Genomic DNA, 17,937 nt, shown 5'->3' with positions numbered 1-17,937 from the left:
AAACCCCTCAGAGCCCGGCCGTGGGGCAGGAGGTCCGAAGGCCCGCCCGGCCCTTAAGCCGGGGAGCCAGCCCGCTGCCCCAGGCCGGGCCACGGGCCTCCGTGCAGGCCGCGGGGGCCCAGCCTCTGACTTACAGTCAAGTAGTGCGGGCCTCGGCGGAGTGGCCTCGGGCGACAGCGCGGGGAGAAAGCCCGAGGCTCCCAGGGCCGGGCCCGACGCGCGGTTCTTCGCTTGACCGCGGCGAATGGCCCTCGCCGGACCAGACAAGGAGGCCGGGCCCGTTTCCGAGGGCACGGTCGATGAGCGGGCAGCCGGCGGGCGATGAAGAGGGCCTCGTGCCGCCCGAGGCAACACAGGCCCCGAGCCTGGCTCCAGCCAAGATGGCGGGCGACGGGGAGACGAGACCGGACGCACGGTCAGGGGACGCTTCCTCGCGCCGCCAAGGTACGTTAATGATCGCCCGTCAGAAAAAGCGCGACACTGAAAGGGGGAGGTTGCTTACGAGCCCCTAGGCCCCTGTCACCAGCAGCCCCAGGGCAGGGACTCCGGGTGGTGACCTTTTCGGGGGTTGCGAGAGGCTATCACTGTTCCCGTCGGTAGGGAAGATCCCCTTTCCTCATCACTCACAAACCCCGGGGGAAAAACATGTGCGCGAATGCGTCTGAGGCCGAGAGTGGGCCGGGCTGTGATGCACCTAATAGTCGAATAGCTGCCAGTAATTCAGGCCCGCACCCCCACCTCCCAGTCAAGATTGGGAGGGGTTTCCGAGGGTAATGCCTGGGAGTGTTTGATGGCACAGTGCAGAGGGAGCTTTACTCTGTATCGAACCCCGTGCTGTACCTGCCCTGGGAGTGTTTGATGGGACAGTGTAGAGGGAGCTTTACTCTGTATCTAACCCGTGCTGTACCTGCCCTGGGAGTGTTTGATGGGACAGTGTAGAGGGAGCTTTACTCTGTATCTAACCTGTGCCGAACCTGCCCTGGGAGTGTTTGATGGGACAGTGTAGAGGGAGCTTTACTCTCTATCTAACCCCGTGCTGTACCTGCCCTGGGAGTGTTTGATGGGACAGTGTAGAGGGGAGCTTTACTCTGTATCTAACCCGTGCTGTACCTGCCCTGGGAGTGTTTGATGGGACAGTGTAGAGGGAGCTTTACTCTGTATCTAACCTGTGCCGAACCTGCCCTGGGAGTGTTTGATGGGACAGTGTAGAGGGAGCTTAACTCTGTATCTAACCCCGTGCTGTACCTGCCCTGGGAGTGTTTGATGGGACAGTGTAGAGGGAGCTTTACTCTGTATCTAACCCCGTGCTGTACCTGCCCGGGGAGTGTTTGATGGGACAGTGCAGAGGGAGCTTTACTCTGTATCTAACCCGTGCTGTACCTTCCTTGGGAGTGTTAGATGGGACAGTGTACAGGGAGCTTTACTCTGTATCTCACCCCGTGCTGTACCTGCCCTGGAAGTGTTTGACGGGACAGTGTAGAGGGAGCTTTACTCTCTATCTAACCCGTGCTGTACCTGCCCAGGGAGTGTTTGATGGGACAGTGTAGAGAGAGCTTTACTCTGTATCTAACCCCATGCTGTACCTGCCCTGGGAGTGTTTGATGGGACAGTGTAGAGGGAGCTTCACCCTGTATCTAACCCCGTGCTATACCTGCCCTGTGAGTGTTTGATGGGACAGTGTAGAGGGAGCTTTACTCTGTATCTAACCCCGTGCTGTACCTGTCCTGGGAGTGTTTGATGGGACAGTGTAGAGGGAACTTTACTCTGTATCTAACCCGTGCTGTACCTGCCTTGGGAGTGTTAGATGGGACAGTGTACAGGGAGCTTTACTCTGTATCTAACCCGTGCTGTACCTGCCTTGGGAGTGTTAGATGGGACAGTGTACAGGGAGCTTTACTCTGTATCTCACCCTGTGCTGTACCTGCCCTGGGAGTGTTTGATGGGACAGTGTAGAGGGAGCTTTATTCTGTATCTAACCCCGTGCTGTACCTGACCTGGGAGTGTTTGACGGGACAGTGTAGAGGGAGCTTTACTCTGTATCTGACCCCGTGCTGTAGCTGCCCTGGGAGTGTTTGATGGGACAGTGTAGAGGGAGGTTTACTCTGTATCGAACCCCGTGTTGTACCTGCCCTGGGAGTGTTTGATGCGGACAGTGTAGAGGGAGCTTTACTCTGTATCTAACCCGGTGCTGTACCTGCCCTGGGAGTGCTGGATGGGACAGTGTAGAGGGAGCTTTACTCTGTATCTAACCCGTGCTGTACCTGCCCTGGGAGTGTTTGATGGGACAGTGTAGAGGGAGCTTTACTCTGTATCTAACCCGTGCTGTACCAGCCCTGGGAGTGTTTGATGGGACAGTGTAGAGGGAGCTTTATTCTGTATCCAACCCGTGCTGTACCTGCCCTGGGAATGTTTGATGGGACAGTGTAGAGGGAGCTTTACTCTGTATCTAACCCCGTGCTGTACCTGCCCTGGGAGTGTTTGATGGGACAGTGTAGAGGGAGCTTTACTCCGTATCTCACCCCGTGCTGTACCTGTCCTGGGAGTGTTTGATGGGACAGTGTAGAGGGAACTTTACTCTGTATCTAACCCGTGCTGTACCTGCCCTGGAAGTGCTTGATGGGACAGTGTAGAGGGAGCTTTACTCTGTATCTAACCCCGTGCTGTACCTGCCCTGGAAGTGCTTGATGGGACAGTGTAGAGGGAGTCTTTCTCTGTATCTAACCCTGTGCTGTACCTGCCCTGGGAGTGTTTGATGGGACAGTGTAGAGGGAGCTTTACTCTGTATCTAACCTCGTGCTGTACCTGCCCTGGGAGTGTTTGACGGGACAGTGTAGAGGGAGCTTTACTCTGTATCTAACCCCGTGCTGTACCTGCCCTGGGAGTGTTTGATGGGACAGTGTAGAGGGAGCTTTACTCTGTATCTGACCCCGTGCTGTAGCTGCCCTGGGAGTGTTTGATGGGACAGTGCAGAGGGAGCTTTACTCTGTAGATAACCCCGTGCTGGACCTGCCCTGGGAGTGTTTGATGGGACAGTGTAGAGGGAGCTTTACTCTGTATCTAACCCGTGCTGTACCTGCCCTGGGAGTGTTTGATGGGACAGTGTAGAGGGAGCTTTACTCTGTATCTAACCCGTGCTGCACCAGCCCTGGGAGTGTTTGATGGGACAGTGTCGAGGGAGCTTTATTCTGTATCCAACCCGTGCTGTACCTACCCTGGGAATGTTTGATGGGACAGTGTAGAGGGAGCTTTACTCTGTATCTAACCCCGTGCTGTACCTGCCCTGGGAGTGTTTGATGGGACAGTGTAGAGGGAGCTTTACTCTGTATCTAACCCTGTGCTGTACCTGCCCTGGGAGTGTTTGATGGGACAGTGTAGAGGGAGGTTTACTCTGTATCTAACCCATGCTGTACCTGCCCTGGGAATCTTTGATGGGACAGTGTAGAGGGAGCTTTACTCTGTATCTAACCCGTGCTGTACCTGCCCTGGGAGTGTTTGATGGGACAGTGTAGAGGGAGCTTTACTCTGTATCTAACCCGTGCTGTACCTGCCCTGGGAGTGTTTGATGGGACAGTGTAGAGGGAGCTTTACTCTGTATCTAACCCGTGCTGTTCCTGCCCTGGGAGTGTTTGATGGGACAGTGTAGAGGGAGCTTTACTCTGTATCTAACCCCGTGCTGTACCTGCCCTGGGAGTGTTTGATGGGACAGTGTAGAGGAAGCTTTACTCTGTATCTGACCCCGTGCTGTAGCTGCCCTGGGAGTGTTTGATGGGACAGTGTAGAGGGAGCTTTACTCTGTAGACAACCCCGTGCTGTACCTGCCCTGGGAGTGTTTGATGGGACAGTGTAGAGGGAGCTTTACTCTGTATCTAACCCGTGCTGTACCTGCCCTGGGAGTGTTTGATGGGACAGTGTCGAGGGAGCTTTACTCTGTATCTAACCCCGTTCTATACCTGCCCTGTGAGTGTTTGATGGGACAGTGTAGAGGGAGCTTTACTCTGTATCTGACCCCGTGCTGTAGCTGCCCTGGGAGTGTTTGATGGGACAGTGTAGAGGGAGGTTTACTCTGTATCGAACCCCGTGTTGTACCTGCCCTGGGAGTGTTTGATGCGGACAGTGTAGAGGGAGCTTTACTCTGTATCTCACCCGGTGCTGTACCTGCCCTGGGAGTGCTGGATGGGACAGTGTAGAGGGAGCTTTACTCTGTATCTAACCCGTGCTGTACCTGCCCTGGGAGTGTTTGATGGGACAGTGTAGAGGGAGCTTTACTCTGTATCTAACCCGTGCTGTACCAGCCCTGGGAGTGTTTGATGGGACAGTGTAGAGGGAGCTTTATTCTGTATCCAACCCGTGCTGTACCTGCCCTGGGAATGTTTGATGGGACAGTGTAGAGGGAGCTTTACTCTGTATCTAACCCCGTGCTGTACCTGCCCTGGGAGTGTTTGATGGGACAGTGTAGAGGGAGCTTTACTCCGTATCTCACCCCGTGCTGTACCTGTCCTGGGAGTGTTTGATGGGACAGTGTAGAGGGAACTTTACTCTGTATCTAACCCGTGCTGTACCTGCCCTGGAAGTGCTTGATGGGACAGTGTAGAGGGAGCTTTACTCTGTATCTAACCCCGTGCTGTGCCTGCCCTGGAAGTGCTTGATGGGACAGTGTAGAGGGAGTCTTTCTCTGTATCTAACCCTGTGCTGTACCTGCCCTGGGAGTGTTTGATGGGACAGTGTAGAGGGAGCTTTACTCTGTATCTAACCTCGTGCTGTACCTGCCCTGGGAGTGTTTGACGGGACAGTGTAGAGGGAGCTTTACTCTGTATCTAACCCCGTGCTGTACCTGCCCTGGGAGTGTTTGATGGGACAGTGTAGAGGGAGCTTTACTCTGTATCTGACCCCGTGCTGTAGCTGCCCTGGGAGTGTTTGATGGGACAGTGCAGAGGGAGCTTTACTCTGTAGATAACCCCGTGCTGGACCTGCCCTGGGAGTGTTTGATGGGACAGTGTAGAGGGAGCTTTACTCTGTATCGAACCCCGTGTTGTACCTGCCCTGGGAGTGTTTGATGCGTACAGTGTAGAGGGAGCTTTACTCTGTATCTAACCCCGTGCTGTACCTGACCTGGGAGTGCTGGATGGGACAGTGTAGAGGGAGCTTTACTCTGTATCTAACCCGTGCTGTACCTGCCCTGGGAGTGTTTGATGGGACAGTGTAGAGGGAGCTTTACTCTGTATCTAACCCGTGCTGCACCAGCCCTGGGAGTGTTTGATGGGACAGTGTCGAGGGAGCTTTATTCTGTATCCAACCCGTGCTGTACCTACCCTGGGAATGTTTGATGGGACAGTGTAGAGGGAGCTTTACTCTGTATCTAACCCCGTGCTGTACCTGCCCTGGGAGTGTTTGATGGGACAGTGTAGAGGGAGCTTTACTCTGTATCTAACCCTGTGCTGTACCTGCCCTGGGAGTGTTTGATGGGACAGTGTAGAGGGAGGTTTACTCTGTATCTAACCCATGCTGTACCTGCCCTGGGAATCTTTGATGGGACAGTGTAGAGGGAGCTTTACTCTGTATCTAACCCGTGCTGTACCTGCCCTGGGAGTGTTTGATGGGACAGTGTAGAGGGAGCTTTACTCTGTATCTAACCCGTGCTGTACCTGCCCTGAGAGTGTTTGATGGGACAGTGTAGAGGGAGCTTTACTCTGTATCTAACCCGTGCTGTACCTGCCCTGGGAGTGTTTGATGGGACAGTGTAGAGGGAGCTTTACTCTGTATCTAACCCGTGGCTGTTCCTGCCCTGGGAGTGTTTGATGGGACAGTGTAGAGGGAGCTTTACTCTGTATCTAACCCCGTGCTGTACCTGCCCTGGGAGTGTTTGATGGGACAGTGTAGAGGAAGCTTTACTCTGTATCTGACCCCGTGCTGTAGCTGCCCTGGGAGTGTTTGATGGGACAGTGTAGAGGGAGCTTTACTCTGTAGACAACCCCGTGCTGTACCTGCCCTGGGAGTGTTTGATGGGACAGTGTAGAGGGAGCTTTACTCTGTATCTAACCCGTGCTGTACCTGCCCTGGGAGTGTTTGATGGGACAGTGTCGAGGGAGCTTTACTCTGTATCTAACCCCGTTCTATACCTGCCCTGTGAGTGTTTGATGGGACAGTGTAGAGGGAGCTTTACTCTGTATCTAACCCCGTGCTGTACCTGTCCTGGGAGTGTTTGATGGGACAGTGTAGAGGGAACTTTACTCTGTATCTAAACCCGTGCTGTACCTGTCCTGGGAGTGTTTGACGGGACAGTGTAGAGGGAGCTTTACTCTGTATCTAACCCGTGCTGTACCTGCCTTGGGAGTGTTAGATGGGACAGTGTAGAGGGAGCTTTACTCTGTATCTAACCCGTGCTGTACCTGCCCTGGGAGTGTTTGATGGGACAGTGTAGAGGGAGTCTTTCTCTGTATCTAACCCTGTGCTGTACCTGCCCTGGGAGTGTTTGATGGGACAGTGTAGAGGGAGCTTTATTCTGTATCTAACCCCGTGCTGTACCTGACCTGGGAGTGTTTGACGGGACAGTGTAGAGGGAGCTTTACTCTGTATCTAACCCCGTGCTGTACCTGCCCTGGGAGTGTTTGATGGGACAGTGTAGAGGGAGCTTTACTCTGTATCTGACCCCGTGCTGTAGCTGCCCTGGGAGTGTTTGATGGGACAGTGCAGAGGGAGCTTTACTCTGTAGATAACCCCGTGCTGGACCTGCCCTGGGAGTGCTGGATGGGACAGTGTAGAGGGAGCTTTACTCTGTATCTAACCCGTGCTGTACCTGCCCCGGGAGTGTTTGATGGGACAGTGTAGAGGGAGCTTTACTCTGTATCTAACCCGTGCTGTACCAGCCCTGGGAATGTTTGATGGGACAGTGTAGAGGGAGCTTTATTCTGTATCCAACCCGTGCTGCACCTGCCCTGGGAATGTTTTATGGGACAGTGTAGAGGGAGCTTTACTCTGTATCTAACCCGTGCTGTACCTGCCTTGGGAGTGTTAGATGGGACAGTGTACAGGGAGCTTTACTCTGTATCTCACCCCGTGCTGTACCTGCCCTGGAAGTGTTTGATGGGACAGTGTAGAGGGAGTCTTTCTCTGTATCTAACCCTGTGCTATACCTGCCCTGGGAGTGTTTGATGGACAGTGTAGGGGGAGCTTTACTCTGTATCTAACCCCGTGATGTACCTGCCCTGGGAGTGTTTGACGGGACAGTGTAGAGGGAGCTTTACTCTGTATCTAACCCCGTGCTGTACCTGCCCTGGGAGTGTTTGATGGGACAGTGTAGAGGGAGCTTTACTCTGTATCTGACCTCGTGCTGTAGCTGCCCTGGGAGTGTTTGATGGGACAGTGCAGAGGGAGCTTTACTCTGTAGATAACCCCGTGCTGGACCAGCCCTGGGAGTGTTTGATGGGACAGTGTAGAGGGAGCTTTACTCTGTATCAAACCCCGCGTTGTACCTGCCCTGGGAGTGTTTGATGCGGACAGTGTAGAGGGAGCTTTACTCTGTATCTAACCCCGTGCTGTACCTGCCCTGGGAGTGCTGGATGGGACAGTGTAGAGGGAGCTTTACTCTGTATCTAACCCGTGCTGTACCTGCCCTGGGAGTGTTTGATGGGACAGTGTAGAGGGAGCTTTACTCTGTATCTAACCCGTGCTGCACCAGCCCTGGGAGTGTTTGAATGGGACAGTGTAGAGGGAGCTTTATTCTGTATCCGACCCGTGCTGTACCTGCCCTGGGAATGTTTGATGGGACAGTGTAGAGGGAGCTTTACTCTGTATCTAACCCTGTGCTGTACCTGCCCTGGGAGTGTTTGATGGGACAGTGTAGAGGGAGCTTCACTCTGTATCTAACCCCATGCTGTACCTGCCCTGGGAGTGTTTGATGGGACAGTGTAGAGGGAGCTTTACTCTGTATCTAACCCGTGCTGTACCTGCCCTGTGAGTGTTTGATGGGACAGTGTAGAGGGAGCTTTACTCTGTATCTAACCCCGTGCTGTATCTGCCCTGGGAGTGTTTGATGGGACAGTGTAGAGGGAGCTTTACTCTGTATCTAACCCGTGCTGCACCAGCCCTGGGAGTGTTTGATGGGACAGTGTAGAGGGAGCTTTATTCTGTATCCGACCCGTGCTGTACCTGCCCTGGGAATGTTTGATGGGACAGTGTAGAGGGAGCTTTACTCTGTATCTAACCCTGTGCTGTACCTGCCCTGGGAGTGTTTGATGGGACAGTGTAGAGGGAGCTTCACTCTGTATCTAACCCCGTGCTGTACCTGCCCTGGGAGTGTTTGATGGGACAGTGTAGAGGGAGCTTTACTCTGTATCTAACCCATGCTGTACCTGCCCTGTGAGTGTTTGATGGGACAGTGTAGAGGGAGCTTTACTCTGTATCTAACCCCGTGCTGTATCTGCCCTGGGAGTGTTTGATGGGACAGTGCAGAGGGAGCTTTACTCTGTATCTAACCCGTGCTGTTCCTGCCCTGGGAGTGTTTGATGGGACAGTGTAGAGGGAGTTTTACTCTGTATCTAACCCCGTGCTGTACCTGCCCTGGGAGTGTTTGATGGGACAGTGTAGAGGGAGCTTTACTCTGTATCTAACCCCGTGCTGTACCTGCCCTGGGAGTGTTTGATGGGGCAGTGTCGAGGGAGCTTTACTCTGTATCTAACCCCGTGCTGTACCTGCCCTGGGAGTGTTTGATGGGGCAGTGTAGAGGGAGCTTTACTCTGTATCTAACCCAGTGCTGTACCTGCCGTGGGAGTGTTTGATGGGACAGTGTAGAGGGAGCTTTACTCTGAATCTAACCCTGTGCTGTACCTGACCTGGGAGTGTTTGATGGGACAGTGTAGAGGGAGCTTTACTCTGTATCTAACCCCGTGCTGTACCTGCCCTGGGAGTGTTTGATGGGACAGTGTAGAGGGAGCTTTACTCTGTATCTAACCCCGTGCTGTACCTGCCCTGGGAGTGTTTGATGGGACAGTGTAGAGGGAGTTTTACTCTGTATCTAACCCTGTGCTGTACCTGCCCTGGGAGTGTTTGATGGGACAGTGTAGAGGGAGCTTTACCCTGTATCTAACCCCGTGCTGTACCTGCCCTGGGAGTGTTTGATGGGGCAGTGTAGAGGGAGCTTTGCTCTGTATCTAACCCCGTGCTGTACCTGCCCTGGGAGTGTTTGATGGGACAGTGTAGAGGGAGCTTTACTCTGTATCTAACTCCGTGCTGTACCTGCCCAGGGAGTGTTTGATGGGATAGTGTAGAGGGAGCTTTACTCTGTATCTAACCCCGTGCTGTACCTGCCCTGGGAGTGTTTGATGGGACAGTGTAGAGGGAGCTTTACTCTGTATCTAACCCCATGCTGTACCTGCCCTGGGAGTGTTTGATGGGACAGTGTAGAGGGGGCTTTACTCTGTATCTAACCCCGTGCTGTACCTGCCCTGGGAGTGTTTGATGGGACAGTGCAGTGGGAGCTTTACTCTGTATCTAACCCGTGCTGTACCTGCCCTGGGAGTGTTTGATGGGACAGTGCAGTGGGAGCTTTACTCTGTATCTAACCCGTGCTGTACCTGCCCTGGGAGTGTTTGATGGGACAGTGTAGAGGGAGCTTTACTCTGTATCTAACCGTGCTGTACCTGCCCTGGGAGTGTTTGATGGGACAGTGCAGTGGGAGCTTTACTCTGTATCTAACCCGTGCTGTACCTGCCCTGGGAGTGTTTGATGGGACAGTGTAGAGGGAGCTTTACTCTGTATCTAACCCCGTGCTGTACCTGCCCTGGGCGTGTTTGATGGGAGTGTAGAGGGAGCTTTACTCTGTATCTAACCCCGTGCTGTACCTGCCCTGGGAGTGTTTGATGGGACAGTGTAGAGGTAGCTTTACTCTGTATCTAACCCGTGCTGTACCTGCCCTGGGAGTGTTTGATGGAACAGTGTAGAGGGAGCTTTACTCTGTATCTAACCCTGTGCTGTACCTGCCCTGGGAGTGTTTGATGGGACAGTGTAGAGGGAGCTTTACTCTGTATCTAACCCCGTGCTGTACCTGCCCTGGGAGTGTTTGATGGGACAGTGTAGAGGGAGCTTTACTCTGTATCTAACCTGTGCTGTACCTGCCCTGGGAGTGTTTGATGGGACAGTGTAGAGGGAGCTTTACTCTGTATCTAACCCCGTGCTGTACCTGCCCTGGCAGTGTTTGATGGGACAGTGTAGAGGGAGCTTTACTCTGTATCTAACCCCGTGCTGTACCTGCCCTGGGAGTGTTTGATGGGACAGTGTAGAGGGAGCTTTACTCTGTATCTAACCCCGTGCTGTATCTGCCCTGGGAGTGTTTGATGGGACATTCTAGAGGGAGCTTTACTCTGTATCTAACCCCGTGCTGTATCTGCCCTGGGAGTGTTTGATGGGACAGTGTAGAGGGAGCTTTACTCTGTATCTAACCCGTGCTGTACCTGCCCTGGGAGTGTTTGATGGGACAGTGTAGAGGGAGCTTTACTCTGTATCTAACCCCGTGCTGTACCTGCCCTGGGAGTGTTTGATGGGACAGTGTAGAGGGAGCTTTACTCTGTATCTAACCCGTGCTGTACCTGCCCTGGGAGTGTTTGATGGGACAGTGTAGAGGGAGCTTTACTCTGTATCTAACCCCGTGCTGTATCTGCCCTGGGAGTGTTTGATGGGGACAGTGTAGAGGGAGCTTTACTCTGTATCTAACCCGTGCTGTACCTGCCCTGGGAGTGTTTGATGGGACAGTGTAGAGGGAGCTTTACTCTGTTTCTAACCCATGCTGTATCTGCCCTGGGAGTGTTTGATGGGACAGTGTAGAGGGAGCTTTACTCTGTATCTAACCCGTGCTGTACCTGCCCTGGGAGTGTTTGATGGGACAGTGTAGAGGGAGCTTTACTCTGTATCTAACTCCGTGCTGTACCTGCCCTGGGAGTGTTTGATGGGACAGTGTAGAGGGAGCTTTACTCTGTATCTAACCCCGTGCTGTACCTGCCCTGGGAGTGTTTGATGGTACAGTGTAGAGGGAGCTTTACTCTGTATCTAACCCCGTGCTGCACCTGCCCTGGGAGTGTTTGATGGGACAGTGTAGAGGGAGTTTTACTCTGTATCTAACCCCGTGCTGTACCTGCCCTGGGAGTGTTTGATGGGACAGTGTAGAGGGAGCTTTACTCTGTATCTAACCCCGTGCTGTACCTGCCCTGGGAGTGTTTGATGGGACAGTGTAGAGGGAGCTTTACTCTGTATCTAACCCCGTGCTGGACCTGCCCTGGGAGTGTTTGATGGGACAGTGTAGAGGGAGCTTTACTCTGTATCTAACCCCGTGCTGTACCTGGCCTGGGAGTGTTTGATGGGACAGTGTAGAGGGAGCTTTACTCTGTAGATAACCCCGTGCTGGACCTGCCCTGGGAGTGCTGGATGGGACAGTGTAGAGGGAGCTTTACTCTGTATCTAACCCGTGCTGTACCTGCCCTGGGAGTGTTTGATGGGACAGTGTAGAGGGAGCTTTACTCTGTATCTAACCCGTGCTGTACCAGCCCTGGGAATGTTTGATGGGACAGTGTAGAGGGAGCTTTATTCTGTATCCAACCCGTGCTGCACCTGCCCTGGGAATGTTTTATGGACAGTGTAGAGGGAGCTTTACTCTGTATCTAACCCGTGCTGTACCTGCCTTGGGAGTGTTAGATGGGACAGTGTACAGGGAGCTTTACTCTGTATCTCACCCCGTGCTGTACCTGCCCTGGAAGTGTTTGATGGGACAGTGTAGAGGGAGTCTTTCTCTGTATCTAACCCTGTGCTATACCTGCCCTGGGAGTGTTTGATGGGACAGTGTAGGGGGAGCTTTACTCTGTATCTAACCCCGTGATGTACCTGCCCTGGGAGTGTTTGACGGGACAGTGTAGAGGGAGCTTTACTCTGTATCTAACCCCGTGCTGTACCTGCCCTGGGAGTGTTTGATGGGACAGTGTAGAGGGAGCTTTACTCTGTATCTGACCTCGTGCTGTAGCTGCCCTGGGAGTGTTTGATGGGACAGTGCAGAGGGAGCTTTACTCTGTAGATAACCCCGTGCTGGACCTGCCCTGGGAGTGTTTGATGGGACAGTGTAGAGGGAGCTTTACTCTGTATCAAACCCCGCGTTGTACCTGCCCTGGGAGTGTTTGATGCGGACAGTGTAGAGGGAGCTTTACTCTGTATCTAACCCCGTGCTGTACCTGCCCTGGGAGTGCTGGATGGGACAGTGTAGAGGGAGCTTTACTCTGTATCTAACCCGTGCTGTACCTGCCCTGGGAGTGTTTGATGGGACAGTGTAGAGGGAGCTTTACTCTGTATCTAACCCGTGCTGCACCAGCCCTGGGAGTGTTTGATGGGACAGTGTAGAGGGAGCTTTATTCTGTATCCGACCCGTGCTGTACCTGCCCTGGGAATGTTTGATGGGACAGTGTAGAGGGAGCTTTACTCTGTATCTAACCCTGTGCTGTACCTGCCCTGGGAGTGTTTGATGGGACAGTGTAGAGGGAGCTTCACTCTGTATCTAACCCCATGCTGTACCTGCCCTGGGAGTGTTTGATGGGACAGTGTAGAGGGAGCTTTACTCTGTATCTAACCCGTGCTGTACCTGCCCTGTGAGTGTTTGATGGGACAGTGTAGAGGGAGCTTTACTCTGTATCTAACCCCGTGCTGTATCTGCCCTGGGAGTGTTTGATGGGACAGTGTAGAGGGAGCTTTACTCTGTATCTAACCCGTGCTGCACCAGCCCTGGGAGTGTTTGATGGGACAGTGTAGAGGGAGCTTTATTCTGTATCCGACCCGTGCTGTACCTGCCCTGGGAATGTTTGATGGGACAGTGTAGAGGGAGCTTTACTCTGTATCTAACCCTGTGCTGTACCTGCCCTGGGAGTGTTTGATGGGACAGTGTAGAGGGAGCTTCACTCTGTATCTACCCCGTGCTGTACCTGCCCTGGGAGTGTTTGATGGGACAGTGTAGAGGGAGCTTTACTCTGTATCTAACCCATGCTGTACCTGCCCTGTGAGTGTTTGATGGGACAGTGTAGAGGGAGCTTTACTCTGTATCTAACCCCGTGCTGTATCTGCCCTGGGAGTGTTTGATGGGACAGTGCAGAGGGAGCTTTACTCTGTATCTAACCCGTGCTGTTCCTGCCCTGGGAGTGTTTGATGGGACAGTGTAGAGGGAGTTTTACTCTGTATCTAACCCCGTGCTGTACCTGCCCTGGGAGTGTTTGATGGGACAGTGTAGAGGGAGCTTTACTCTGTATCTAACCCCGTGCTGTACCTGCCCTGGGAGTGTTTGATGGGGCAGTGTCGAGGGAGCTTTACTCTGTATCTAACCCCGTGCTGTACCTGCCCTGGGAGTGTTTGATGGGGCAGTGTAGAGGGAGCTTTACTCTGTATCTAACCCAGTGCTGTACCTGCCGTGGGAGTGTTTGATGGGACAGTGTAGAGGGAGCTTTACTCTGAATCTAACCCTGTGCTGTACCTGACCTGGGAGTGTTTGATGGGACAGTGTAGAGGGAGCTTTACTCTGTATCTAACCCCGTGCTGTACCTGCCCTGGGAGTGTTTGATGGGACAGTGTAGAGGGAGCTTTACTCTGTATCTAACCCCGTGCTGTACCTGCCCTGGGAGTGTTTGATGGGACAGTGTAGAGGGAGTTTTACTCTGTATCTAACCCTGTGCTGTACCTGCCCTGGGAGTGTTTGATGGGACAGTGTAGAGGGAGCTTTACCCTGTATCTAACCCCGTGCTGTACCTGCCCTGGGAGTGTTTGATGGGGCAGTGTAGAGGGAGCTTTGCTCTGTATCTAACCCCGTGCTGTACCTGCCCTGGGAGTGTTTGATGGGACAGTGTAGAGGGAGCTTTACTCTGTATCTAACTCCGTGCTGTACCTGCCCAGGGAGTGTTTGATGGGATAGTGTAGAGGGAGCTTTACTCTGTATCTAACCCCGTGCTGTACCTGCCCTGGGAGTGTTTGATGGGACAGTGTAGAGGGAGCTTTACTCTGTATCTAACCCCATGCTGTACCTGCCCTGGGAGTGTTTGATGGGACAGTGTAGAGGGGGCTTTACTCTGTATCTAACCCCGTGCTGTACCTGCCCTGGGAGTGTTTGATGGGACAGTGCAGTGGGAGCTTTACTCTGTATCTAACCCGTGCTGTACCTGCCCTGGGAGTGTTTGATGGGACAGTGCAGTGGGAGCTTTACTCTGTATCTAACCCGTGCTGTACCTGCCCTGGGAGTGTTTGATGGGACAGTGTAGAGGGAGCTTTACTCTGTATCTAACCGTGCTGTACCTGCCCTGGGAGTGTTTGATGGGACAGTGCAGTGGGAGCTTTACTCTGTATCTAACCCGTGCTGTACCTGCCCTGGGAGTGTTTGATGGGACAGTGTAGAGGGAGCTTTACTCTGTATCTAACCCCGTGCTGTACCTGCCCTGGGCGTGTTTGATGGGAGTGTAGAGGGAGCTTTACTCTGTATCTAACCCCGTGCTGTACCTGCCCTGGGAGTGTTTGATGGGACAGTGTAGAGGTAGCTTTACTCTGTATCTAACCCGTGCTGTACCTGCCCTGGGAGTGTTTGATGGAACAGTGTAGAGGGAGCTTTACTCTGTATCTAACCCTGTGCTGTACCTGCCCTGGGAGTGTTTGATGGGACAGTGTAGAGGGAGCTTTACTCTGTATCTAACCCCGTGCTGTACCTGCCCTGGGAGTGTTTGATGGGACAGTGTAGAGGGAGCTTTACTCTGTATCTAACCTGTGCTGTACCTGCCCTGGGAGTGTTTGATGGGACAGTGTAGAGGGAGCTTTACTCTGTATCTAACCCCGTGCTGTACCTGCCCTGGCAGTGTTTGATGGGACAGTGTAGAGGGAGCTTTACTCTGTATCTAACCCCGTGCTGTACCTGCCCTGGGAGTGTTTGATGGGACAGTGTAGAGGGAGCTTTACTCTGTATCTAACCCCGTGCTGTATCTGCCCTGGGAGTGTTTGATGGGACATTCTAGAGGGAGCTTTACTCTGTATCTAACCCCGTGCTGTATCTGCCCTGGGAGTGTTTGATGGGACAGTGTAGAGGGAGCTTTACTCTGTATCTAACCCGTGCTGTACCTGCCCTGGGAGTGTTTGATGGGACAGTGTAGAGGGAGCTTTACTCTGTATCTAACCCCGTGCTGTACATGCCCTGGGAGTGTTTGATGGGACAGTGTAGAGGGAGCTTTACTCTGTATCTAACCCGTGCTGTACCTGCCCTGGGAGTGTTTGATGGGACAGTGTAGAGGGAGCTTTACTCTGTATCTAACCCCGTGCTGTATCTGCCCTGGGAGTGTTTGATGGGGACAGTGTAGAGGGAGCTTTACTCTGTATCTAACCCGTGCTGTACCTGCCCTGGGAGTGTTTGATGGGACAGTGTAGAGGGAGCTTTACTCTGTTTCTAACCCATGCTGTATCTGCCCTGGGAGTGTTTGATGGGACAGTGTAGAGGGAGCTTTACTCTGTATCTAACCCGTGCTGTACCTGCCCTGGGAGTGTTTGATGGGACAGTGTAGAGGGAGCTTTACTCTGTATCTAACTCCGTGCTGTACCTGCCCTGGGAGTGTTTGATGGGACAGTGTAGAGGGAGCTTTACTCTGTATCTAACCCCGTGCTGTACCTGCCCTGGGAGTGTTTGATGGTACAGTGTAGAGGGAGCTTTACTCTGTATCTAACCCCGTGCTGCACCTGCCCTGGGAGTGTTTGATGGGACAGTGTAGAGGGAGTTTTACTCTGTATCTAACCCCGTGCTGTACCTGCCCTGGGAGTGTTTGATGGGACAGTGTAGAGGGAGCTTTACTCTGTATCTAACCCCGTGCTGTACCTGCCCTGGGAGTGTTTGATGGGACAGTGTAGAGGGAGCTTTACTCTGTATCTAACCCCGTGCCGTACCTGCCCTGGGAGTGTTTGATGGGACAGTGTAGAGGGAGCTTTACTCTGTATCTAACCCCGTGCTGTACATGCCCTGGGAGTGTTTGATTGGACAGTGTAGAGGGAGTTTTACTCTGTATCTAACCCCGTGCTGTACCTGCCCTGGGAGTGTTTGATGGGACAGTGTAGAGGGAGCTTTACTCTGTATCTAACCCCGTGCTGTACCTGCCCTGGGAGTGTTTGATGGGACAGTGTAGAGGGAGCTTTATTCTGTATCTAACCCCGTGCTGTACCTACCCTGGGAGTGTTTGATGGGACAGTGTAGAGGGAGCTTTACTCTGTATCTAACCCATGCTGTACCTGCCCTGGGAGTGTTTGATGGGACAGTGTAGAGGGAGCTTTACTCTGTATCTAACCCCGTGCTGTACCTACCCTGGGAGTGTTTGATGGGACAGTGTAGAGGGAGCTTTACTCTGTATCTAACCCATGCTGTACCTGCCCTGGGAGTGTTTGATGGGACAGTGTAGAGGGAGCTTTACTCTGTATCTAACCCCGTGCTGTACCTGCCCTGGGAGTGTTTGATGGTACAGTGTAGAGGGAGCTTTACTCTGTATCTAACCCATGCTGTACCTGCCCTGGGAGTGTTTGATGGGACAGTGTAGAGGGAGCTTTACTCTGTATCTAACCCCGTGCTGTACATGCCCTGGGAGTGTTTGATTGGACAGTGTAGAGGGAGTTTTACTCTGTATCTAACCCCGTGCTGTACCTGCCCTGGGAGTGTTTGATGGGACAGTGTAGAGGGAGCTTTACTCTGTATCTAACCCCGTGCTGTACCTGCCCTGGGAGTGTTTGATGGGACAGTGTAGAGGGAGCTTTACTCTGTATCTAACCCCGTGCTGTACCTACCCTGGGAGTGTTTGATGGGACAGTGTAGAGGGAGCTTTACTCTGTATCTAACCCATGCTGTACGTGCCCTGGGAGTGTTTGATGGGACAGTTTAGAGGGAGCTTTACTCTGTATCTAACCCGTTGCTCCTCTGCCGGGCAGGGGCCAAGGACGGAGGGGAATTTGCAGACTGGCTCCTGGAGGTACTGAGGACTAAGGGGTACCGCGATGGACTGCGTTCAGAGAAACTGGCCAGCCTGTGTCTCAAGCAGCGGAGAGAGGCGCTGTCGGAATCGCTGCAAGCTGCCGGATATCCATCTCTCCGGGAATTCCTGGCGGACGTGCCCGAGGTGGAGACGGTACCGATCCGAGGACAGCAAAAGAACTTTGTCATCCGGCTGCGTCCTGGTGACGGGGGATCAGCGGGCGGAATCCCGAATGGTGAAGAGCTCAGCCTGGAGCTCCATTATCCAGGCCCACACTCCCCGGTGCCAGTACTGAGGGAGCGCTGCACTGTCGGAGGTAGATGTATATACTCTCGTACTCGAGCTCCATAATCCAGACCCACACTCCCCGGTGCCAGTACTGAGGGAGCGCTGCACTGTCGGAGGTAGATGTATATACTCTAGGACTGCAGGCCCATAATCCAGGCCCACACTCCCCGGTGCCAGTACTGAGGGAGCGCTGCACTGTCGGAGGTAGATGTATATACTCTAGGACTTGAGCCCCATAATCCAGGCCCACACTCCCCGGTGCCAGTCCTGAGGGAGCGCTGCGCTGTCGGAGGTAGATGTATATACTCTAGGACTCGAGCCCCATAATCCAGGCCCACACTCCCCGGTGCCAGTACTGAGGGAGCGCTGCACTGTCGGAGGTAGATGTATATACTCTAGGACTCGAGCCCCATAATCCAGGCCCACACTCCCCGGTGCCAGTACTGAGGGAGCGCTGCACTGTCGGAGGTAGATGTATATACTCTAGGACTCGAGCCCCATAATCCAGGCCCACACTCCCCGGTGCCAGTACTGAGGGAGCGCTGTACTGTCGGAGGTAGATGTATATACTCTAGGACTCAAGCCCCATAATCCAGGCCCACACTCCCCGGTGCCAGTACTGAGGGAGCGCTGCACTGTCGGAGGTAAATGTATA

At 53.5% G+C, this 17,937-nt stretch overlaps 1 protein-coding gene across 4 annotated transcripts in view; it reads left to right on the top strand.

Moving 5' to 3' along the window:
- The window catches only part of LOC147081103 (uncharacterized), a 50,212-nt gene that overhangs the window by 11,189 nt on the left and 21,086 nt on the right, over window positions 1–17,937 (top strand). For all 4 annotated transcript variants that reach the window (XM_085980947.1, XM_085980946.1, XM_085980945.1 and 1 more), the window contains exons 2-3: window positions 1–444; window positions 16,951–17,310. The exon at window positions 1–444 is cut by the window's left edge. In XM_085980947.1, the coding sequence (XP_085837073.1) occupies window positions 1–444; window positions 16,951–17,310 (804 nt within the window). The remainder of the gene's footprint in view (window positions 445–16,950; window positions 17,311–17,937) is intronic.

Source organism: Somniosus microcephalus, unplaced genomic scaffold (genome assembly GCF_052327205.1).
Source record: "Somniosus microcephalus isolate GS21.2 unplaced genomic scaffold, FLI_Smic_1.0 scaffold769, whole genome shotgun sequence".
Classification (NCBI taxonomy): domain Eukaryota; kingdom Metazoa; phylum Chordata; class Chondrichthyes; order Squaliformes; family Somniosidae; genus Somniosus; species Somniosus microcephalus.
This window is presented reverse-complemented; position numbering and strand designations above follow the sequence as displayed.